This window comes from Papaver somniferum, chromosome 5 (assembly GCF_003573695.1).
Source record: "Papaver somniferum cultivar HN1 chromosome 5, ASM357369v1, whole genome shotgun sequence".
NCBI classification, from domain to species: Eukaryota; Viridiplantae; Streptophyta; class Magnoliopsida; order Ranunculales; family Papaveraceae; genus Papaver; species Papaver somniferum.
This window is the reverse complement of record NC_039362.1, coordinates 126,235,142-126,260,087: the sequence shown is the minus strand read 5'-3', so window position 1 is coordinate 126,260,087 and position 24,946 is coordinate 126,235,142. Positions and strand designations below refer to the sequence as shown.

General features: G+C 36.5%; 2 protein-coding genes across 2 annotated transcripts; one reads left to right on the top strand and one right to left on the bottom strand.

Annotated features, from left to right (window-relative positions):
- Nucleotides 1-666: 666 nt before the first annotated feature.
- LOC113282630 (eukaryotic translation initiation factor 3 subunit G-like) lies at nt 667-2,748 on the top strand. Its single transcript, XM_026531672.1, has 2 exons — nt 667-1,147; nt 2,023-2,748. The coding sequence occupies exons 1-2, from the start codon at nt 781-783 to the stop codon at nt 2,544-2,546; spliced, it is 891 nt and encodes a 296-aa protein (XP_026387457.1). The 5' UTR covers nt 667-780; the 3' UTR covers nt 2,547-2,748.
- A 3,697-nt stretch (nt 2,749-6,445) lies between these two features.
- LOC113282629 (protein ECERIFERUM 3-like) lies at nt 6,446-12,225 on the bottom strand. Its single transcript, XM_026531671.1, has 10 exons — nt 11,683-12,225; nt 11,376-11,602; nt 11,054-11,292; nt 10,701-10,920; nt 9,676-10,057; nt 9,461-9,568; nt 7,539-7,745; nt 7,200-7,310; nt 6,906-7,079; nt 6,446-6,808 (listed from the first exon to the last, which is right to left on the bottom strand). Exons 1-10 carry the CDS (start codon nt 11,731-11,733, stop codon nt 6,653-6,655), a joined length of 1,875 nt encoding a protein of 624 aa, XP_026387456.1. The 5' UTR covers nt 11,734-12,225; the 3' UTR covers nt 6,446-6,652.
- Nucleotides 12,226-24,946: the final 12,721 nt, after the last annotated feature.

Below are 24,946 nucleotides of genomic sequence, written 5' to 3'. Positions count from 1 at the left end.
TATTATTGTCCCTCACTGAAACATAATTATTGGCTAAAAGGCTAGAAACATGATCTCCATGCATATTATTGGCTCCTTGGCTCCTTGCTAAGAAATGGAAGGTTGGTAACTTTCTTTATCTTGCTGTCCTTGTTGAAACATAATTTAGATTGATTTTTATATCAAATTCTCATTGCTACTATGTAATGTATGGAAATGAATGCAGGCTAGGATTGCAAATTGCAAGTGCAGACTTTGTAGCCATCCATTTTCGCTTGCAATGATCGCATTTCATTTCTTGTCGACTTGCCGTAGACAGACTTATGGTTGTGGAAATGTTGTTTTTTACTTTTTAGCAAATTGAACTTATTTTGGATTGTTGTTTTGAAGTTATGGAAATGTTGAACTTAAGTATGTATGCAACCTGAATTTATTATGGATACATTGATCATATGAAAATGTTGTATAACTTAGTATTAATTTGTAACATTTTCCGAGTAAAAAAACCGTTACCGGTCTTGTATCGGACCGGTACCGGAAGTACAGGTACAACACCAGGTACAAGTACAGGTACCAGTCCTCAAAATAAGGTACCGACCAACACCAAGTACAGACACCGGTTCCATAAGAGAACCGGTCCGTACCGGAGTATGTGCAGCCCTAGTTTTAGACGAAGTTTGGTATTCTGTATTCATTGTTATTGTGTCCCTTTGCAACTCTACAGAAATCCCAAAACGACCGATATCTCCGAAACCCTAATTCCATTTCCGTGTATCTCTTTTTGATTGATTATCCGACGCCATGGGGATGGATACTATGCAAAGATCAGGTTCAGCAACACAGAAACCAGCAAACAAGGTTCGTTGGGGTGAATTAGAAGAAGATGATGGTGAAGATCTTGATTTTCTTTTACCACCACCAGTAGTAACAGGACCAGATGAAAATGGTATTAAGAAAATTACTGAATTTAAGTTTAATGATGATGGTAATAAGGTTAAGATTACAACAACAATTCGGGTCCGTAAACTTGCTAAAGCCAGATTAACTAAAGCTGCTATTGAACGTCGTTCTTGGCCTAAGTTTGGTGATGCTGTTCATGAAGATGTTGGTGCTAGACTTACTATGGTTTCTACTGAAGAGATACGTCTTGAAAGGCCTAGACCTCCTGGTTCGTTTTCCTCTTCTATCATCATCATGTTTTTGTTTTTTTTTATAATTACCTAAAACACATCATTTGTTAATCTAGGAAATTTATTTTGGTGGATTTTTCCTATTAGTTTAAATTCCTAGTAAGAAATTTATTAAGGTGGATTTTGCCGGTGCTTTGTTTATGGAATCAGGACACTCAGAAATTGGATTTGTGTATCCTATCAATCAGCTTGTTTAACCAGGTTAAGATAGTAAATGTTTTGAAGTTAATAACAAGCACATATCTGAACAGAACATATGGTTGGTTGCCGAGCACCTAAGCATTCTTATTAGATTGTGTCTGAAACCTGTTGTATTTATCCAGAGAAAGCACATTCTAACCTAGGAATATTTCTTTTGTTCAATCTTTGTTATGATCTTGTTTGATATAAAAGTTTTTGTCTCTACCAGACTTTAAATTGCATATGTAGTATTATATGTGCAAGGCAAAATAGGAAAAAAATCTCAGCGTTATGTCTACAGTTCAGAAGACTTCTGATTTACGAGGCTGTTGTCTTACTGAACGTGTTTCCAGGGATGTAACAGCCTAAGACACCTTTTGTTTATCATCAAATTGAGTTCCTTTCGTTGCTTTATGGCCTTGTTGGTTTTAATCTTTGTAAACCCTGCTAATGGTATGACTAGTTTTAAAGGAATGAGTTTAAAATCTTGATAGGTTAGACTTATTTGTAAACTTTTCATAGTTGATGAGTTTAAATTGTTTTTCAGTCTTCTGACGTTATTTTATTTTATATTTCCTCTATTGTGTATCAGTATCTTTATGTCTAATTACACAAAATATAGTGTCTTATCATTTTAACAAAACCGTAGTTACTAATATGAGACTAACCGCAGGTAGCAAAGAAGACACCAAGATTCCAGGAGATCCCTTGGGAACACCAAATGCTGTGCTTATGGTGTGCAGGACCTGTGGTAAGAAGGGTGATCATTGGACATCCAAGTGTCCTTACAAGGATCTTGCCGCCCCACCTGAGAGTTTCAGTGATAAGCCTCCTACAGCAGATACTGCCACAGCTGGCACTTCCAAGTCAGGAACCTATATTCATCCTGGCCAGAGAGATGGGGCTAAACAACTCGGATCAGAGATGAGATCACGGAGGAACGAAGAAAACTCTGTTCGTGTCACCAACCTCTCAGAAGATACTCGTGAGCCTGACTTGCTTGAGCTCTTCCGCACTTTCGGTGCTGTCAGTCGTGTTTATGTGGCTGTAGATCAGAAGACTGGCATGAGCCGAGGATTTGGTTTTGTGAACTTTGTGAACAAGGAAGATGCCGAGAGGGCAATCAACAAGCTCAATGGGTACGGTTATGACAATCTCATCCTCAGAGTCGAATGGGCGACTCCTAGGGCCAATTAGAATTAAAGGAGCCTTTGCTTCGTTTTTGAATCCCAAAATCACACCGGAGTTGGAAGAGGGTGGATTTTATTTTCTCATTATAGTAAATTTTTTTATTTTGTTGTCTGTTAAGAGAAGCTCTAATACTTTAACAAGAGACAGATTTATAATCACTTTCATAGTATGATCTATTTGCTATTTATAAAACCTGAGTCTTATTCTACGTCTTTATTTTTTTTACTGAATTTATTTTTTTCATCGTCCTTGACGAGAAATCTGGGTATGTGTTAGTTGGACTTCGGTATCTTCTTTCTTCTCACAAAATCCTTGAGTAAAATCAGTGAAGGTTAAGCTTGGGATGGTGTTTGAGCTAATGTTCTTGGAGTGGAGATGCGTATGATCATGAGGTTAGTCTGATTTTCCTCATATGTCGCGTTCTATGCAATATTTTCTTCATATGTTGTGTTCAATGCAATATTGGCAAAGTTGAGAAATGGGTGTGTTGTTTCATTCAATTCATGAATTGTTGAAAAGGATTAACCTAGTTTGCATCTTGATTTGCAACCATAGTGGGAGTGTAGTAGAGGCATGACCCTGTATCTGTTTTTGTAAACGAATCTAGTCAGTACCAACTGTTACTGGTCAGTAAACCGAAAACTCGAAAGAAATATCACGACTTTATGCGGCATTATAGACACAAGAACTACAGTTGTTTCATTAAGACTCATTACTTGTAAGAATGCATCAGATTTTGTGTCAAATTTGCGTAGTAGATAATGGTTAAGTGGATACTAAGCCCTAGGACACATTTTGGATAACATGGTGTACATTTGGGATCATGAGGACATTTTTAGTGACCATGGGGTTGATCACGCAGTGGATTTTGGACCTTGCAACGTACTTTAGATCATCAAATTCATTTTGGATCACGTTATGAGTTACAGTGGCAAATCTTGATTACTAGGTGGATGTCTTGTTCCGTTGCATATTTTAAATTTCAAATTTGTGATCTTAAATATTAGGTCATAAACTTTCACTGGCAAATATTTGGCCGTGGGACAGAGTTTGGGTCCTGGGTAAAGTATTGCATATTGGCCTTTTGGGGAAATTTCAGTTCACTAGGTGTATCTTGAGTCACTAAGCAAAACTTAACTCATCTCACAAGGTTTGGGACCTTTGGGTAACATGGCTTTGGTCACAATGTAAATTTTGCAACATCAGTTAGATTTGAGCCACAAGACAAATTTTGGACCACGAGGTTGATTTTGGTCGAGAAGAACAATTTAAATCAGTAAACAGATTTTAGATCATGGGGCAAACATATTTAGTTCATCTGTCCACTTTATGGTTTCCTAAGCAGTTTTGAGTAATAAGGCAAGTTTGGCACCACACAGTTGATTTTGGGTTATTGCAGAGTTTTTAGGTCACAGTGACCAATATTTTGGCTGCGAGGCAAATTTTGAGTCACCATTGGATCTGCTCCTGAATCTCAGATTGGATCCCTTTGTGCTTTGCAAAATGCCCAGAGTGAGGAAAGTTCCGATGTAGAAGTTTGTGCCCTAATGATGATTTTACATCTATAGTTTGTAAAGCTGTCATATACAGGAGTGATGCCATATCTTGGGGGTTGTGCATTTATGCCACACCCCTCAATAGGATTGCATACTTACTTTCATAGTTCCCTTTTCTGAAGTTATACAGACTCATAGATTGTGATCGTGATCACTTGATAAAGGCCCAATGTTCGTCAAGTTGTACGATTGCTAATGCCATTTGAAACTTTTTGGTTCTTTCCTGCAAGGAAGGCTTGGGGCGGTGTGGCTTCCGGCCAAGGTACTGATTTGAAGGATGGGAAGGCATATGTCGGTTGCACTGAACTTGCACGGGGTGAACACAATTTTTTTGTTTTATAAAAAGGCCTTCCAACTTGTGCCCTTATTCTTGTCCTGCTCTAAAGATGTGAACTTCCACCCGTATGACCTATTAAGGAGCGTGGCGTTGAGAAGCTCATAATTGAGAGTAGCCAGTAGGGCTGTTATGTATGTATGTTGTAGTCATTAGTGATTGCTCATTTGAATGTGTTTGCAATTGCAGGTTCTGATCAGTCTACAGAGTGATGGAGAAGGAGGTCAAGCTCCGGAATTCGCATTCCACATCTGGCGAGTGCCTCAAAGTATGAAGGGACAAGGAAGAGGCACAGAGCAGCTAGAGGAGTTGCAGGCGGTCTATTGGGTAAGCATGTGCGATGTACAAATATTTTCATCGAGACATCTAGTTGTTTTAGCTGCTAAAAGTCTTTCTTACCATATAATTTCTTAAGGACTATTTATGAAAATGGGTGCTTATAAATGAACCCCCAATCGGGATATGAAAACTAATTGGGGGATATGAGTTACTTCTCCCAACCAAAGGTGTCTGCTAAGGGGTGTTTTTTGGGATGAAAATACTAAAACACCCTTCCCTCAAAATAAAAATAAAAAAACTTAAAATCAAAACACAAAAACATATCCCCATTTCCATCTCCACTTTTTATTAATCTCTTTCAGGGTTAAAGCTTGGAAACCCAAATGTTCCCATTCCCTTTCAAATTCTAAATTTTCCCCACTCCCTTTCAAATTCTCTTCTCCTTCTCTGCCGGCTCCTCACTTTGAACACGATTTTTTTTTTTTCACATTCGGAAGTGATGAAGACCATGCCGGCACTGATGAAGGCCATGCCGGAAGTGATGAAGACCATGTCGGAAATGATGAAGACCATGCCGGAAGTAATGAAGACTATGCCAGAAGTGATGAAGAACATGTCGGAAATGATGAAGACCATGCCGGAAGTGATGAAGACCATGCCGGAAGTAATGAAGACTATGCCAGAAGTGATGAAGACCATGCCGGAATTTATGAATTCAATGCCGTAAATATTATTTTTTTACATCACCGGAAGTGATGAAGACCATGCCGGAATTTATGAATTCAATGCCGTAACTTGATGCCGACATGCTCGATATAAATCTATCAATGCCGGTAGTCAAGTGAAAAAAAAAATCAATTTTCTGGATACTTTTCATCATGTGCCAACATAGAAATTTAAGCAACATACTATGCCGGCATAGGTACCGGCATGTTCGAGAATTAACTGACTGTGCCGGCAGTGGACTGATTAAAATAAAAAAAAATAGGTTTTGAAGATCAAAACCAGAAAATTTTGTTACGAGACCCCCAGATAGTGACAAACATTTATAAAAATTTCTAACAAATACCGACATGGTTTTTTCGGTTGAATACAATGCCGGCACCGAGCTATTTCAGCTGCAACAATGGTGGATTCAAAGAAAAAATATCAAATTTTCAACCTCTTAGCAACAATTCTCTCTTCACAATCATCCTCCACTTTCACCAAAAAAAATTCCCTCTCAATTTTTTTTTCCATCTTTCTACTCTCATCTCACTCACCCAAATACAAGTACATACTAATCATTTAACAAATACTTAAACCTTTTACTAATTATTATTAACCACTAAACCTGATTAGTGAGGGGTAGATTAGGATTTAAAAAATACTTAGATAAGGAGTGACCCTGATTTGATATTTGGATCCATTTTTTGTCTTTTTTTCTCTATCCCCAATTAGTTTTGACATCCCCAATTGCGCGTTCTTATAAATTTACTTTGAGATACATTAGGTTTGGTTACCACTGCATGAATACAATGCTCAATGGAGTCGATTCTCCGTGTGGTTGTGTTTTTCGGGGAGCATTGGAACATATTTGGTGGAATGCTAGTCCTAACAAAATTAAAAGATTAACAAAACAAATGCTTTATATTGAAGATGATGGTTCTTACTTTGCTTGCTTGTGCCTTCAGTGAAGTTCTTTCATTTTTGTTGGAATAAATTTAACCAAGATAACTATGAAGAGCTTGTATGAAAATGATTATAAAAGAAACTTTTATTTGCGATCTCTTCTTTTTATTGATTGATTTTTAGCGTACATATATCATTATCACTAAATTGCTAAAACAAATGGGACATTTCATCTTTTTCATATTGGTCATGATGAAAATTATACATGGTACTTATAAACAAGAATTTGATCCAAAAGAACGTAAATATGAGTGAAACAATACAGAGAACGACTAAACAGGCTTTAAACCATGTTTCATGGCAGCCTCCCAAACCAAATCAATTCTATCAACATCAATAGCTCCAACTTCGTGATGCGTCCATCCTTCTAGACTATGAACCACTCCACCTGCATGACATGCATGTACGATTCCTCTCCTCATTGTGTACTGCAACCTCATATGATATATTCAGATTGTTAACAAAATGTCTTGATGTGTATTTTGACATAGTTTTAAAGAAAAAAAAAATCCGTGCGAAACGTACCTCGCATGTTCCTAAACCCTCCACATCCTCTGGTAGTTTCATAGCTGCTAAAGCACTGTAGGTACAGTTTCTCCGTACGGCAAAGATTGGTGGCACAACAAATTGATGGAAATGAGTTCCAGGTGGTGCCCATCTTTGTTCTCTCGGGGTAATCCATTTACCAACTATCCATGTCTGCCCATGCCAATTTCACTCAACTTTTTATGAACCCATAAAACATTTAACCTAAATCTTAATTTCTTTGCTACTCAAATTTCACTATTTGGATAAAATGCTAAACGAATTTTACCATACCTTACAATTTTGGGCTGCTTGATACTTGGTGACTTGTACCAAATAACCCTGCAATTCCTTGTCTGCTTCTCTTTGAATGCTTTCAAATCTTTCTTTAGACAGAGTTAACATCTGAAATCATATACATCACAACAAAAAAAAAAGAAAAATTTGTAAGAAGCTCATGAGAATAGGGAGACTTTAGTAATGCATCAAGTGACTGGCAAAGGCTACTTAGTAATGCACTTTGGCGGACCTTCTTATAACTGGAGTGAATGCGTGCCATCAGAATACAAAGGCAGCAATGGAAAGTTGTGTCAGAACTACCAAAACACTACTATGAGATAACATTGGGCTTACCAAGACACGAATTCTTTTTCGACAAAGGTAAAGAGCAATGGCCCTTCCTAGCTTGGATGTGGCTCCAGTAAGAAAAACCTCCTTCACATCACTCTTGATCTCGTTAAGTATTACAGCCGCTGTTAATGTGTTCCCATGAACGACTCGTACTTTTAGATCCGGATGCTTCTTCACGAACAACGTACCTCCACCATTAAGAGCTTCATTCTACATTGTCATTGTCAAATTGACAACACTGTTAGCAAAACTGTTCACTGTTCATTGCCCTTGATGATAAGACCGTAAGAACTACCAAGAGGGAATTGTCAAAGCTAGTGGGAAAAGACAGGTGAGATTCACATGCGTAAATACTGTACACTAGACCAGCCAGAGGCAGTTATGAAGGCTCAGTTACGTATTTGATGCCACTAGCTGGACCAAGTGTGTCATCTAGTATGTTCTTTCAACATAAATATCATGGAGATAATACGTGGCTCTTGTGCATCCTTGACTTTGAGGCTGCACACTTTACTTACAAGACCACGAATATCATAAAGAGCCCAAAGGCGATTTAATCGATGTTAATTTCTTAATCCGTACAATGTTGGTGACACTAGCACGGTTGCCCTAATATCTAGGTAACTAGATATTATGCGAGTTTGTTTGTTGGGGCTGGATTGTAACATATTTTCAACCATTTTATTTTCGGTTTTACTTATATCCCATCCCTACTTTTCCTAAATCCAATCCCAAACTCCCATATTAAATATTATAAAATATTATAAAACCTATTAAGATTGGGTAATCCACAACCAAATTGATTAGGTCTGTAAATTAATTTCCTAAATTCCCAAATCATCGTAATGAAGATCGAATAGCTAAACTTACTTTTACTTCAATCTGTTCGTATAAAATTGTTCAATTTGAGAACAACTGAAAGTGAACACTAAACTCGAAATAGTAAAATTTTTATGTTTCCTTGATGATATTTGGGTGCAAAACTTGATACATCACTTGATACATTCAAAGCAAAACTTGAATGTTTAATAAAAAGTAAAATTGATTAGTTGTTTTGCCATTAACTATAATTCTGGTTGTTCTAATTTTGGGTGCAAAACCTCCATTAGGTCACGTTAATTAACAATACATGTCGCTACTGTGATGGTAATATATAGAGAGAGCAGTGGTAGACTACTAGATTTATGATTAGATTTTCATCTTTTTTCTTTCTTCTGATGGACGACTTTGAATCAGATTCGAAAGAGAAGAAGAAAGAAGATAGTAATTGACGGAGATGATGGTTATCCATAGATAGAGTGAGTTTTGATTACCCAACCTAAAAAGAGTTAAACAAAAATTAATGTATATAGTTTGGATGGAATTTAGGAAAAATGGGGATGGAAAATAGATAAAACCTTATTTTCCTAGTGAAGCTGCATCTGATAAAGATAATTTTTTTACACTGAACGGATCTAAAATAGGTCACTTTTTAAAAAATGAAGAAAAAAGTTAATATATCTAAAGAACCTTCGAGAGTGATTAAAAACACCAAAAATCAGTGTCTAAGCTGGTTATTCAAAGTTTCATCCTCTTTATGGTTTTTGTCATAATTTGAATCTGAGTCTTCTCAACCCTCACTCAACTTTGCAGTACCCTTCTACCTTTAATAAAACAATAAATATGCAATTTCATGTCTTGTTCTTCCTCAAGAAGAAGTCAATTTTAAAAGTAAAGTCATAGGAGCATTTGTGGAAAAAATAGACATCGACTAGTAGGGCTAAGTCAGGTATGGCTGGGGCGGTTTGACGCTCCCAATGACTATTTATGCACGATTCCACAAAAACAACTTCCCCACTGTTTTTTTTTCTTTCAAATTATTTCCCCACACAGTGATATTGAGTTAGAGAAGCACAATTCAATTAACAAAAAAAAAAAAAACCGACCTTATTCAATGCGGCAAGACTGATGACCTTGACTCCCAACTTATCAGCTCTAAGGATTGATTCTTCTATTAGGTTGTTAATCCCATCTTTTGCGGATGGTATGAAATACTGCAAGGGACAAGCAAAATGCATAACAAAATGAATTACGATGCTACTCCAATGGTTAAAAATCAAATGTGGATTTCCGTTTATGCATTGCAAATTTTGAAAAATACCTGAAAACCAAATCTAGGAACGGTCCATGTTTGGTGGAATTTCCCTCTCAGGTTGTAGAAAGATACAAAGAATGTCTTCGAAAAACCCCACATGACAAGCATCATCGTGAAGGCTACCGGCCAGATTGGCAAGAGAACCAACCTGAACCTGTACGGCACGGAGTTGACTGACCGAAATGAAAACGGTACGTGCATTGCAGCACTCACGTCCACCACATGAGCTAAAAATACAAAGTCCGGCACTTTCGTCCCATTCAACCCTGAACTTGTGTGTCTGTGCAACTCCCAGGACTTGCTATTTACTGTATTTCCCAGTGCATCAAATAGTGGCATGAATAGACAGAAATTGGTATCTTTTTCCTTGTGGTGCAGGCTGTGGTATCTGGTATTATCCCAATCACCAAAACATAAGGGAGTTAGATCAGTTAAATGTCTTAACAAAAGTATATATAATTAATTAGTTCAAAAACATGCATAATGAGCTTGTTTGAATTTTAGATGGATAACATGTGAAGTTGCGTGACGAGAGAGAATCAAAATGAACATGTTTTATTTTTGCCAAAAAAAAAACAGTAATTAATAAAACAGTCGATTCTGCCTAGTCAGGATTGAAAATAAGAGAAGTGTCCAATCTTCCTACACATGCACAAGTGGATTTCTAGAGTATATATATGACAAGGATTTCTGCTCAGAGTTGGCTTTGCCCCTGAAGCGAATATTATAAATGATTAGATTGTTAACTAAAATCTGGTTTTTGTTGATTTTAGGAGAGAGATGTATAGTTGAATCTGAATCTGATAGAGGTCGTTTTCTATGCCATTCATTGCATCTGAGGAGAGGAACATGGAAATAGTATGAGTTAACCGTACTGTTTTTATACTAATATCAATAAAACAGATTATGAACAGCAACGCTTACCAATATTTTCAGCCATAAACACATGAATACGCAGTCCTAATAAATTTATAGCTATCCATTTCTAGCAAGATCGATGGAATTTTCAATCTTCTGACAGAAAAACTTACGTGGGAGTGTACAAAATGTATCGTAAGAATGGGAATAACCGGAAAATCCATCCCGGAACGATTTCTACGTTGCAATGACCGAAACCTCTCACGAAATCGAACATTAAAATGTACCCGAATATCATACTTTTCGATCCGAATCCGGACGCAAGTGGTCCTATAACAGGGATTACAATTATCATACTCAATATGATATGTTCCAAAAATGTACCAGAGCCAGCTGCGACAAACAAGACACCAAGAAATTAAGATTTTCTGTACTGATATGATGATATTGTTGTAAGTAATAAATAAAGAAGGGCAAAAGGAAATTAAATAGGTGAGAATTTCAAAAACAAAAACCGCATTCTTACCTGTAAAAGACTGTGTCACTGAAGACTTATGGTGAAATGAATGATATTTAGAAAAGAAATAATCATTGTGGAAAACATATCTGTGAAGAAAATAATATAATGGTTCTAATATTCCTATATGAAGTAATATTGTAATAAAAAATCCAGTTGAATTCCATGTCGGAAGGCTACTATATTCATCAAAAAATTTGTATCCGCCAATTGCAGCCATTATTCCTTGAAGGATTATGAAATTATCCCTGTTTCATTAAGAAAATATATATTTAGTTACTGCATATCATTTCATTTGCAAGAACCGGACGAGAAAAAAGAATGTAAATACCAGTTCCATTCACGGTCGATTTGTTTGAAGTCGACGCCACGGTGATCGATGAGGCGTGTACGAGTAAAGAATAACATATATGAGAAAGTGAACCAGAATTGATACACAACTGGTCTAAGAGAACACAGAATGAGTAAATGAAGACACCATGTTGATGACGAATTATCATCCATTTCAAAATTCCTTGAGTAGTAGAGCTTTGCAAGTAGAGGTCCATATATCAAATACTGCTTTCAAAACAAGAAAATCAAAACGTTAAATTCAAAAAATGAATCAAAATTTAAGGAAAGTATAATATAGAACATACCTTGAGACTTCCTAGGTATTCCCATGGCCAAGTTGACAAAGGAGCAACCATTTTATATATATATATATATATATATTTGATTATTAAGGAATCAAAAATAACATCAAATCTTCTTGGTGTTCTTCTTTTTGAGACCAACAATGTTGACACTCCCAATAATCTTTATAATAATTGAAATATTACCTCTCCAAATCCTAATTCTCTAGTTGTTATTCTCTTTTTGTATGCATTAGTGCTCAATTCATAAATGAGAAGCTTGAAAAAGATCTATAAACTACTTCCACTAAAGAGTTTACAAACAACTAACTGATTAAGAAAGATTGGAACAAAGAAGAGAAAGAAAGAAATGAAGATTTTGAGTCTTTTTTCAACTACTTATTATCATAATGACTCTCTTTGTTGCTAATTCCTTCTTCCTTCCTGCTTCTTCTTCTTCTTCACTTTTTTTTCCTGAACCTCTTCTTATATAGTTTTCACCAAAATAGTGTATGTTGTACTAAGCTATCCAGTAATGTCTATTAGATAACCCCTCTTCTTCTTTCTTTCACGCAATGAAAAATATGTCATAATAATGTTTTAGTAATTATGGTGCAATAATATCTAGCAATCCACATGTGAAAGCAAGATTTCTAAAAGAAGAAGTTGGTGGCTAGAGGTGTGGAAAAAAAAAAAAAAAAGGAAGAAATGCATGTAAGAAGTAGAGCTAAGTACATCTGCACACACATGGGAAAAGAGTAGTTCCATACAAACTGTTAAGAAAAATATACCTCCAAAACTGTTGAAGTAGAAACGGTAAACTCTTTTCTTGGAAATTATGGGGTCCTACTTATGTGTTGAGGATTTTAGGCTGTTTTTGAGAAGTTTACTTTTTTTACTGTTCCTTAGTATCAAATATTAACAGAAGTAATTTGTAGTCCACTCCAGGACTCCAGTCGGATACGTGACATTCAGGTTGACATCGTTTTCGTACGCAGCTTAACGTTCCTCAGAAAGGCTTCTCTTTTTAGGTTTGGTTTTAATTGTTGAACAGCATTCTGCTGGTTCACTAGCTACTGACTAATTGACTAATCAAATGTTCTTTAAAAGCTGTGTTGTAATCTTACAAATGAAGCTGTCAACGGACAGCAAATCACGATCACCTTTTGTTGTGTGAAGGAGAAGAAAACAACCTATAATTTGCATGTCTCGTTCACGAGTCGATGAAACATCGCCATGATTCCATGAAGTACCATCATGTTTTTACATTTGCCCGATCATATTAAAAGATGTAAATTAAATTAAATGTGAATTGTTTGTTTAGCTTGCCCCTGTACTACATTACGTAGTATGCTGGTTGGAGCTTAGCTATTTAGGCTTCCAACTAATTTAACTTGTTTAGTGTTGCAATCATTATTAAATATTTATTGACTCTCTGTTCTCTTCCATGTGCCAAGTATATCCCAAAATAAAATTTGTTTTCCTAACCGAACGCCATAACATTTAGTAACAAAAAAAAAAAACATTTGTTTTTGTATTGGGTTAATAAAATATAGCAGAAGATAGATTGTGCTGCTCAGATGCGAGGTATTTTCATTGTGTTTTTATTTTCCCATGCTACATAGGCATGGCCGTATCGTATGGGCTCGTTTCCGTAACTGCCTACCCCGCCCGAATTTTTTACCTGGTTGTCGAGTTTCATGCACTAACATTTTCACCAGTAGAATTAAAACTCCCGTCCTGTGTCTCCGCTCTCTCTTCTTCATCCCAACCAGAAAATAAATAATAAGGATCCACTTGGGTTTGTGTATCATGATCACTTGATCAGAAATAATATCAAGCGACCTACCTAAGAAAATGAGCTTTATCTACTTCTTTATTAAGTTTTAGCTGACAACCATATAAAGCTGGCCTTTTGATTGAAATTAAGGACCCTTTGTGTTGATCATCTTGTTTTCAAACTATCTACGTTGTACAACACTATGTGGGTCGGCTTCATTGACAATCAACCACCCTAAATGTTAAATAAAAAATGAGTTGAAATGACATGAAACAATTTATTAGGCTGATTATAAGACCTATCAATTCCCGTCCTCTATAACAACACGTAAGTAGTATATAGCTTGGTTGGCAGTTAGACCTGTGGCTGGCAATGACTTATGTATATAGCTTAAATTTGAAGCCATCAAGTCGGCCAGTCCGTTAGACAGTTAAGTATAACCATTAGATGTAGATATCAAGGGGCCAAGACTTAAAACGGATCCCAGCCTTAAATTGGAAAAAAACGAATTCTTCTATATGTGGGTTTCACTAACATGCATTCTTCAAATGAACATTAACAAGGAGTCCCATCTCAGGATTTAGAATGGACTAGTTACGGGGGAAATTTCAAACAACATTCACAAGCAAAGTCAAAGGATGAAACGGATGAGAAAGAGATGCGAGTGGAAAAGTTAAGCCTCTTGAGGTGGTCTTGTTATGACTAATGGCTCAATCCAGCACAATCAATCAACATATGAAAATGGAAATGAAATCAATGAAATCAAGCACACACACAATACAAGGATTTATAATGGTTCGATCAAGATGATCTACATCCACTTGCGAAGATGACGAAATGATTCCACTATGATGATCAAATAAGTTTACAAGGTTTCTCCCAAATCCCCTCTCAAGAACATAGCCTCCTTTTGTGCCTCACACTCTCTCAAGAATAACATTAGTTTTTTCTCTCTATTATAAACCCTAGACCCTTTTTACATGATCTGAGTTACATAATAGACTAATGGACTTATGGGCCAAGTCCAAGGAAGTAAGCCCAACCGAATACACCATTCATCATTTTCCCTCATCGTCTTCGCTTAGCCCTTACAAGGGCTCTCAACACTTGTTGACACCTACCAAGTCCAAGCAATGCTTAAACTTGATACTTTGAACCGGCTTCGTCAACATTTCTATTGGGTTGTCCGCTGTAGGAACCTTAACCATATCTATCTTCCCTTCTTCAACGACATCCTTGATGAAATGATACCTGACATCGATGTGCTTTTATCCCTTTGGTCTTGCAACTATCTCTCAACTGTCATTCTTCTCAAGAGACTCAACTTCTTCAATCATAGAAGTTCCCCATTCTGCTGATTCTTCACCACTGATTGCTTCTTCATAGGTTCTTGGCTCATCCCTATCCATGCTCTCACCCACTGCAAGTGCATACGCAACCAAATCAGCATGGCCATATCTCTGAGGTGGTATGATTTCCCTCCCCACTCTGTCTCTAGCAAGATTGTACTGATGATCTTGTGCTTCATATTCTTGGGCCCGCTCTTGCACAATTTTCTGATCATCCTCACCAGAAACAACAATCTCATTGTTTCCTTGAACTTGCATCTCAAGTTCCAGCTTGTCACCTAGCTCCACCTTATCACCAACACTCTCCTCAACTCTTCTATTTAGTTCTTCATTCTTCGGCTTCAACAACGATTGCTCATCAAATGTCACATCTCTACTAATAAGAAACTTGTTTCATCTTTCTTCAAGACACCATAACCTGTATCCTTTCACACCCTTTGCATACCCAAGAAATATATACTTCTTTGCTCTATCATCTAGCTTCCACTCATTCATATGAGCATAGGCTGGACATCCAAAAACTTCCAAGTCTTCATACTTAGTGAAAAGACGAGGGTACCCAAATATACCTCAATCTAAAATTTTTCCACCTGTAAGTCCTTTCTCCAAAAGTGACTGTCTATGGACTGATGTCGATCTACTCAACTAACCAATCAAGGTTATCAAAAAGATAAACCGATTGTAGTTGGATCCCCAGCCGATCAAGTTTTGTGCACACCAAAGATTATGAACTCAAACAAGCAATCTTCTTTGTCTTCAAATCTTCTTAGATCTTCAATAAACACCTGCACACAATTAACTTGGATCTCTTGTGATCAATCATACACATAAAGGAGTCTGTTAACAATGGATTATCACAAGACGTCTTTAGATCTACAAACAGTCTTAAGATCCCCATCGAAACTTCGATCTAGTTTGAGTGAATCTTATATCAGAAGAGAAGATTCTCAAGCATAAACAAACTAGGTGCAATCAAAGTTCAACCACCGTTAGTCAATCAAATCAATCGAAGACTAACAATAAACTGCAATTATCTAGTTTCCCACCAACGATACTCGTAGAGCTTCCCAATCCCAAAGAAGTATTTAAAACGAGCGGTCGCAAGAGATTTGGCCTAATTAGGGTACTTTCCTCTCCGAATAGACGGCTCCACCAGTAACAACACAACTAGGTAGTTTTGCTGGCTCTGAGGATTAGTTTGCTTGAAATGTAAAATTCAATATTTATAGACCAAGGAAGTTTGGACACCAAGGAATTTCCAAAACCGAAAATATTCTCAAGATATGCAATATATTTCCAAATTCGGTTTTCATAATTCCTGGAAATGCTCTGTCCAAATATTGACCGAAATCTCAGTAGAAAATCTCCAATTAGTAAATGCACATTACCAATTTTTATTTTCTACCTAGAAAATCTCCAATCACCATTAATGGGTTTCACGGTTCTACCAAAACATGTTTCGATTCTACCTCCATGTGGGTGCTAGAATCGGTCACACTAGTTACCAAAAGATGGTTGACTAGGTACTAGGATCGGTTACCACATATTCGGTTGCACAAGTTATAGGATCAGTCGTACTAATTACTAAAACTTGTTAACCTACTACAAGGATCGATTACCATCTTGTGATTAGTCCCAACCAAGTTCTAGGATAGGTCACCCAATGACTAGGAATGGTCACACCAATTACAAATATCGATCATACCATCTCTGGTGATTACTTAAGATCGGTTTCACTAATAAAAGTCATACCAATACAAAAGTCAGGCATTGTGAATAGTTTTACCAAGATAGATAAACAAGTTATGAGCGATTATACTAAACACACATATTGGTAATCCAAAGATTTGCAATGAATAACAATACCAATAAGCCTAGCAATTTCCCTTTCGATTCATAAAACAAGTTTATGAATTGTACTTCCTTTAAACGAATGTAAAACATTGTTTCCTAGGACGAAATCTTCACCCATACCCATACACATAATCATAATAGCATTCATACGATTATGTCGATGTCTTATATACGAAGTTCAAAAGATAGGCGTTATACTTCGTATTGTAATTCCTTAATGCTATGTCTAACTAGAGTATAATCATTCACAGCTTCGCAGTTATGTTTTCAATATGCACGACTTGAAAGATACGTTAGGAATGAAACAATTCAAGTCAAATATTACTAACCTCAAGTGGAAGGATGATGTCGTCGTTGTAGCTCTTTACTTCTTCACATTCTTCAAGTCTTCATGTAATACTTGTAAGTCTCATATCCTAGTAACTTTCTAGCTAACCTATGTGAAGTTGATTCTAGTAAATAATCAAGCGACTCTTTAAATGAGTTTTGATTCACTAAAATATGAACAACAAACTTGACAGACCAACACTTGGTGGATTCAACCGAGCAATTCTCTAACAATCTCCCCCTTTGTCAATTTTAGTGACAAAACTCTTACATCATATGGATAAACAAATTACAAGAATTCATTACACATACGCTTGATTCCGAGTTTCAGTAGCACAATAACCTATATACATTCAATCCATAAATGCCGATGTTGACATTATAATAACAAAGCTAATACTCCCCCTAAAAAGATAGGTAGATTTTCAATCCGCACGTCTTTGTTATTCCCTTTGTAGTCCATATAACTACAAGTATCAATATGAGATGTTAGTCTAAGCTTTACTCTTTCGTTAGAGATAACGTTTAAGCACAATTGTCCTTTTCTTAGTGATACCAAATCACTTGTTTACTCCATATATTTCTCCCCCTTTTTGTCACAAAATGACAAAGGTACGAGCAAATAAAAGACAAACCGAAAGGATCTTACAAATCTCAAAAGACTTGCAACCTATAAGAGTTAAGCAAGAGGGTTCCACCCACCATTTTAGATAACCAATATCAAAACCAAAACTACAAAGTAATTTTGTTTTGATATGTTACCAAGGAAACAATTGCCCGAAGAAATTATCCCTAATAGTTTAGCAAATCAAAAATTGACTAAGCACCTTAGTTCATTTGCTAAACCTATTGTACAAATACAATCGCTTGTTCGATAAGACCAAAATAAAGATCAGAATTAACTCTATTTTTCTCATCAGGTTCTAATTATTCAAATAATAACTTAGACCTTTCACTTTTAAACAAGACAAGTACTAGGTTAGTTAACTAGCATTTCTTGTTAAGGCATTCGATTAGACTTGAATCACACACATACATCTTGATAATGTACCGCATTTGAAACCAAATAATGTACCGAAAACTCTTTTTGTTAAGCCATAAACAATTCATACAAACCAAATAAATCAACTTGCATAATTATTTACCTCAACCGGAAGCAATTAAAACAAACATAGACATTAAAGTACCGCATTTGTACCGTAATTTTGTAAGCCCAAACAATTGATACCAAACAGTAAAGCAAGATAGCAATAGTTTTTCTTAACCGGAAACAATTGAATCACACACATACATCCATACACAAATAATGGAATAAACATCAATTTTACCGAAATTTTGTTAAGCAGAAGCAATAAATATATGCACTAAAATCCTTTCTGCAACACCATTTTGCTGTGGTGTTTTTCTGACTGTGCGGCGTCTCACAATCCCTTGCTCCTTGCAGAACTTATTGAACTCACCTCCACAAAATTCCAAACCATTGTCTATCCTCAAGCACTTGATTTGTCTTCTGGTTTGTTTCTCAACCATAGTCTCCCATTGCTTGAACTTGAAAAAAGTTTCATATTTCTGTTTAACTATGAATACCCATACCTTCCTTGAGAAATCATCAATGAATTTCAACATATATCTGCCACCACCATGTGACTCCACCCGAGAAGGACCCCAAAGATCAGAATGAATATAATCCAAAATACCCTTGGTTTTATGAATAGTTGTACTGAACTTGACTCTACACTACTTCTCAAAGACACAATGTTCACATAAATCAAGCTTACCAGTTTTATGACCACAAAGCAATCCCTGCTTACTCAAAACAGCCAACCCCCTCTCACTCATATGCCCTAACCGCAATATGCCAAAACTTGGTAGTATCATCTTCTGAAATTGAAGAATATACAGCTGCATTACATGTTACAGTAGTACCTTGCAGTATATAAAGACCATTAACTCTTGTACCTTTCGTGATTGTAAGATTTCCTCTTGAGACACGAATAACTCCACCTTCACCTTGATACTTGCAACCATTTGAATCAAGTGTACCCAAAGAAATAAAATTTCCTCTCAAATACAGAACATGCCTAACCTTGGTTAAAGTCCTCACAATACCATCATGCATCTTAATTTGAATTGTACCTACACCCACCACTTTACAAGTGACATTGTTTCCCATACGAACTCTTTCACCTTATCGAGCTTGAAAAGTAGAAAACCATTCTCTATGAGGACACATATGAAAAGTACAACCCCAATCAAGAATCTACCCATTATCCAAGCTTTCGGTATAAACTGTGAGAACCGTTCCATCATCACTTTCTACTTCAACGTTTGCCGCAGTGCCTTAGTTTGCATTCTTCTCAAGATTCTTCATTTCTGGAAAATCCTTCTTGAAATGCCCTACTTGCTTACACTGAAAGCATTTGAATTTTCCCGATTTGGATTTAGACCTTGACTTTGATCTACTTCTTTCTAAACCATCCTTTTGATTTCCATTCCTCTTACAAACAACCCATCTCCCAAATTATCTTTACCATCAATACCGGTCTTCTTAAACTCCTTGGAATTCAAAACCGCCTTAACGTCTTCCATGGAAATTATATTCTTCCCATACATTACGGTATCAACAAAGTTATCATAAGATGGTGGTAAGGAACAAAGCAAGCCTAATTCTTGGTCTTCATCTTCAATTTTGACATCAATATTTGCCAAATCCAAGATATTTATATTATAATCATCAATATGATCTATAATAGACATTTCTTCATGCATTCTAAGAGTATGTAATTTCTTCTTAAGATAAAGACGATTAGTCACGGATTTAGTTATGTACCTTTTCTCCAACTTGTTCCATAGCCCGTTCGGAGTTGTTTATGTCGCAACTTCTCTCAAGACATCATTGCTTAAACACAACAAAATTAATACATATGTTTTCTCCATGAGTTGTTACTTTTCTTCATCCTTCAATGTTGTTGCTAGAGCCGTTTTCCCTTTCAAAGTTTTCACTTGCACCAAAACATCCCTCATCTTTAGACTCCATAGATTGAAATCATTCTTTCCATCAAACTTCTCAATCTCATACTTTTCCGCCATTGTAGATCGCTTCTACCTGGAGCTCTGATACCAATTTTTATAACCAATGGCTCAAGCTAGTATAATCAACCAAGATATGAAAATGGAAATGAAATACATCAAATCAAGCACACACACAACACAAGGATTTATAGTGGTTCGATCAAGATGGTCTACATCCACTTGCGAAGACGACGAAATGATTCCACTATGAGGATCAAACAAGTTTACAAGGTTTCTCCCAAATCCCCTCTCAAGAACATAGCCTCCTTTTGTGCCTCACACTCTCTCAAGAATAACATTAGTTTTTTCTCTCTATTATGAACACTAGACCCCTTTTATATGACCTGGGTTGCATAATAGACTAATGGACTTATGGGCCAAGTCAAAGGAAGTAAGCCCAACCGAATACACACAAGTATTCAAGGCATACACAACATGTCTCTTGTAGGAAACCAAAGTCGGAACAACATCTTATGAATGATCATATGAACTTTAGTTCTTTAGTGCAGCTCCCTACTAGTGGTAAGAACATGGAGAGGAAGAAGACTATTGGAGGCATTGTTAAAAATTACAATAAATCGGACCCGATTAGGGATTTGGGTCTTAGTAATGAGAAGTTGGGGCGTGGAAAAAGGACCTCTGCCAAGAAAAAGTTCTAAGTTCGCTCTTTTATTTGTGATTTTTAGTCTTTAGGGTTCTTGACTTTCTCTTAGTTGTTGCTGGGAGTGGCTCTTGTACTTTTTGTTGTTCCGCTTTGGCGCTTGTACCTTCTTTTTCTTTTTCAATAAAAATCTAACAGTTTCACCTTAAAAAAAAAAACAAACCAAAAAAAACGAAAACGAACAATTACTTCAACTGATTAATCACCTCAACATGAGAGATGATATAATCACAGAACTGTGTAAGTTCCATACTTCTGGTTAGAAGTTTTGGGCCTTCGATATTTCTTTTATTATAATAAAGAAAGGAAAAATAAATGGGTGTTTTAAACATAGAAATTAGAACAGAAATGGAAAAAAATGGGACTCAAACATATATATATATATATATATATATATATATATATATATATATATATATATATATATATATTATTTTACCTTTTCCTTTTCAAAAAAAGGAATGAAAAATGGGAAAATAGGTTGTTTGGATACACATCCAGAAGTTTCTTTTTGACTTCTGGAAGAAAAAAAGTCAGAAGTTAGTTTGGGTACACAATTTAAGAATGACTTCTAGAATTAACAAAGTTAACTATTTGTGAAGCAAAATGTTTTTGCTTCTGGCTTCTTCTCCTGGAGAAGCTGCTTCTGGTATCCATACGCGCTATTAGTAACAATGTTATGCTAAGCTGAAAGGTAAGGGTTACCGCTTTGGTTTCCAGAGTTTATTCCTCCAAACTTAAGAGGCAATTTTGGAGTATGGCCTTTGAAAGTGTTCTTGTGAATCTTTATCTCATTTCTTTCTCTGAAAAATGAATACTTATTGTAGTAGAATTATATTGTCTTTCATGATTATATTTATGATCTAACCCCAATTATGACATCTCTTCTCTCCCACTTCACACCTCACAACGCATCCTTCTTCCTGAGAGAAATGCGCTTTAATTTTCCCGGAAAATATGCCAATACAAAACCTTTATTATTCGGCATGGCTTCATGAATTGTATGGATGGGTCCATGCATGTATACATAATATGCGTTAGAAATGCCAATCGCTTTCCTAGGACACCAAAAAAACAGGCCGAACTTTATCAGGCGCCGAGTGCTCGGGAAGAATCTGGTTCATCAGGTAAGTCAGCTGGATAAACCGGTATTGTGGATTTTTTTTTTAAAAAGAGGGTATGTAAGCCACATTAAAATTACCATCTGTGAAGGTACGATTAGTATCCAAAAACTTCTCGGCAACATTCGCGAAAGTGGATAATGTTGTAGTCCATTTTGTCGGTGTATGATAGGGTCGGTCCTGCAGAGACCAAGGACAGATAAAGCATACTCTGGTTTAGTTATTGAAGTTCCGTCTGATAAGCATACGCAAGTGGAAATCACCGATTACACTGACTTGGTCACATTCTCATATCTACGTTATCCAAGCCACCACAAGGTTGTCCCTAGAGTAGGAAATTTTTTCTATAACAACAAACTACAAACGAAGTAACACAAATATATCTGATAGTCAATCCATTTTCATCAGTCGGTTGGTGGAGTGAGAAATATGTGATTTATCTCAATTGGATTTCAAGCTGCTCAACGAACTGAGAAAACGCATCCCATGGGATTTGTCTCGAATGAGCCTATACAAAGATAAGGTAACTTTCTCGACTGTTGCACTGGAGAAATGATAAACCTGAAATTACTGGTTTTTATCAAGCGGTTTTTCTTTTCCTATACCTTTTTTCTGCTTGATCATCAATGATTGGATCCCTTAATAACTATAAATATCCAAACTTTATCAGGTTTTTCCGATGATTCCACATGGAATTCCAAGATCTCGTTATTTTTTATTTTCAATATCCACTTCTGCAACGAGGGGGCACATATTTTATTTTCTATCTTGTGCTTCTTGACTTGAAAATAAATCCCTGGCGGAAGAAAAAGGAGATGGTATATACTAAATTTAAAACAATCAATTTCAAAGCGTAAACCTTTTGGCATACAAAAAGTGAACTCATCTTCTGTATATTCTTCATCCTCCTCCTTGAAATGAGATCGGGCACTTCCCTAGGATTGAAGGGAATGCGTGATGTAAGACCTAGTCTTGTTCCAGAGTTCAGACTCCATAATATCCGTTTTCTTTCTTTCTTTTCCCGTAAGTTTTAATATTCATGGAGATTTTAGGGTACATTAATTTTATACCACTAGTTTTGATACCCAAAAAATATACCATTATACAACAATAAATATACCCATAGCATTTAAAAAACCTTGTTCATAAAAAATAGATTACCTTAATACCCTCATTTATAATATTTTTCTTCATTTCAAAATGTAACAAATTTCTTTCTCTATCACTTCTCCGCCGCCACCGCCGCCGCCACCACCAACACCAACACCAACATTAACACCAACACCACTAATATTCCACCACCAACACTCTACCGCCACCACCAGTACCACCACTACCACCTCCGCCACTACAACCACCATTGTTGCCTCCATCACCACTGCCGCTGTCGTCAGCACTCCACCACCATCGCTGCCGCCAGTACTGCCACAACCATCATTATCGACGCTATCACCGTCGTCGCCACCACCACCGATACCGTCGTCTCCGCCCCATCACCACCGCCGCCTCCACCACTAAAGTTTGGTGTTGACATCCGTAGTTGATACCAAAAAAGTTCAAAAATTACTGATGCAATAAGACTATTAGATTTGAAGCGCATGAAATAGTTAAACAAGAAAGTCAATCTCCATAGAGAAGCGATTTCCCTAACCCCTTTTGCTTTATTTGTTGGATTTTATTATTGGTCAGAAAAATCTCTGAACGAACCCATTTTGAAACTTTAGGCCAAATCCACTTTCAGATCACTTCAATGCTGGAACTATGACTATTGCATTTAAGGTCATTGATGCATAAACAAAGAAACCAATTAGTCTACATGCACAACAGAACTTTTAAGGAGGAACGAAAGGTTCTTTCGGATAGGTGATTGGAGTAGAAATATTATCACAAGGTCAAATGAGATGGTACTCTTGTCTTCTTACTGCAAATTGATTCCTAAATAGATGGTTTAAATTAGAAGTGGATTTGAACCACTGACACAAGGATTTTCAGTCCTTTGCTCTAACCAGCTGAGCTACCCAGGCCACTTTCTTTCCCAAAGTCAGTCTCACTTATAGAGCCAAATGGGTATAGTACGCCTGATGAAAGGAGTTTGATTTATCCTCGCCTTGAAGGAGAATTTCGTTATATCTTGTTCCAAATAACCTTTCTGCGGATGACCGACAGTTTGGAATCAAATATTTCCATCTTGATATCAAACCGTACTTGTTCTTGGTTAAAAATTGGGGGTCTAACAACCACATCCAATATTTCTCTTAGCAATCTGTATGGACTAACTCCAATATACTTTCAAGAGAATCAACTAGACAGTCAGACTCAATCTTAAGAAAAGTACATCCAAGAGTTATATCTCGATTTCTCAATTCAATCTGCAATCAAACAAATAGGAATTTGCGAGCCCGATTGATTATAAGAAATTAATTGGACGGTATAAAAAACCAATATCCAAGTATCAATCAATTTAATCAACAACCAAAGGTTGGATTCACAATTGATTGAACTTACACACAACCTGTGATATTTCAATTATATAAACAAATATAATGCGGAAAAGAAATAACACAGACACCAGAAATTTTATTATCGAGGAAACCGCAAATTCAGAAAAACTGCGGGACCTAGTCCAGATTTGAACACCACACTGTATTAAGATGCTACAGACACTACCCTACTACCAATGAACTTCAGACTGGAATATACTTGAGCCCTAACCAATCTCACACTGATCTAGGTACATTTGCGCTCCTTACGTCTCTGAAACCCAACAGGATTCTTCGTACTTGATTCCCTTAGATGATCTCACCCACAACTAAGAGTTGCTACGACCCAAAGTCAAAGACTTGATAAACCAATCTGTCTCACACATAAATTCTATTGATATAGATAAATCTGTCTCCCGCAGAAATACCTATGAGATTTGTTCCTTCTTATGATAAATCAAGATGCACATGAACCAATTGATAAATTGGACTTATATTCCCGAAGAACAACCAAGTATTATCAATCACCTCACAATAATCTTAATCGTATGGAAGCGAAACAAGATATTATGGAATCACAAACGATGAGACGAAGATGTTTGTGACTTCTTTTAATCTTACCTACCGGAGATAAATCTCAAGCA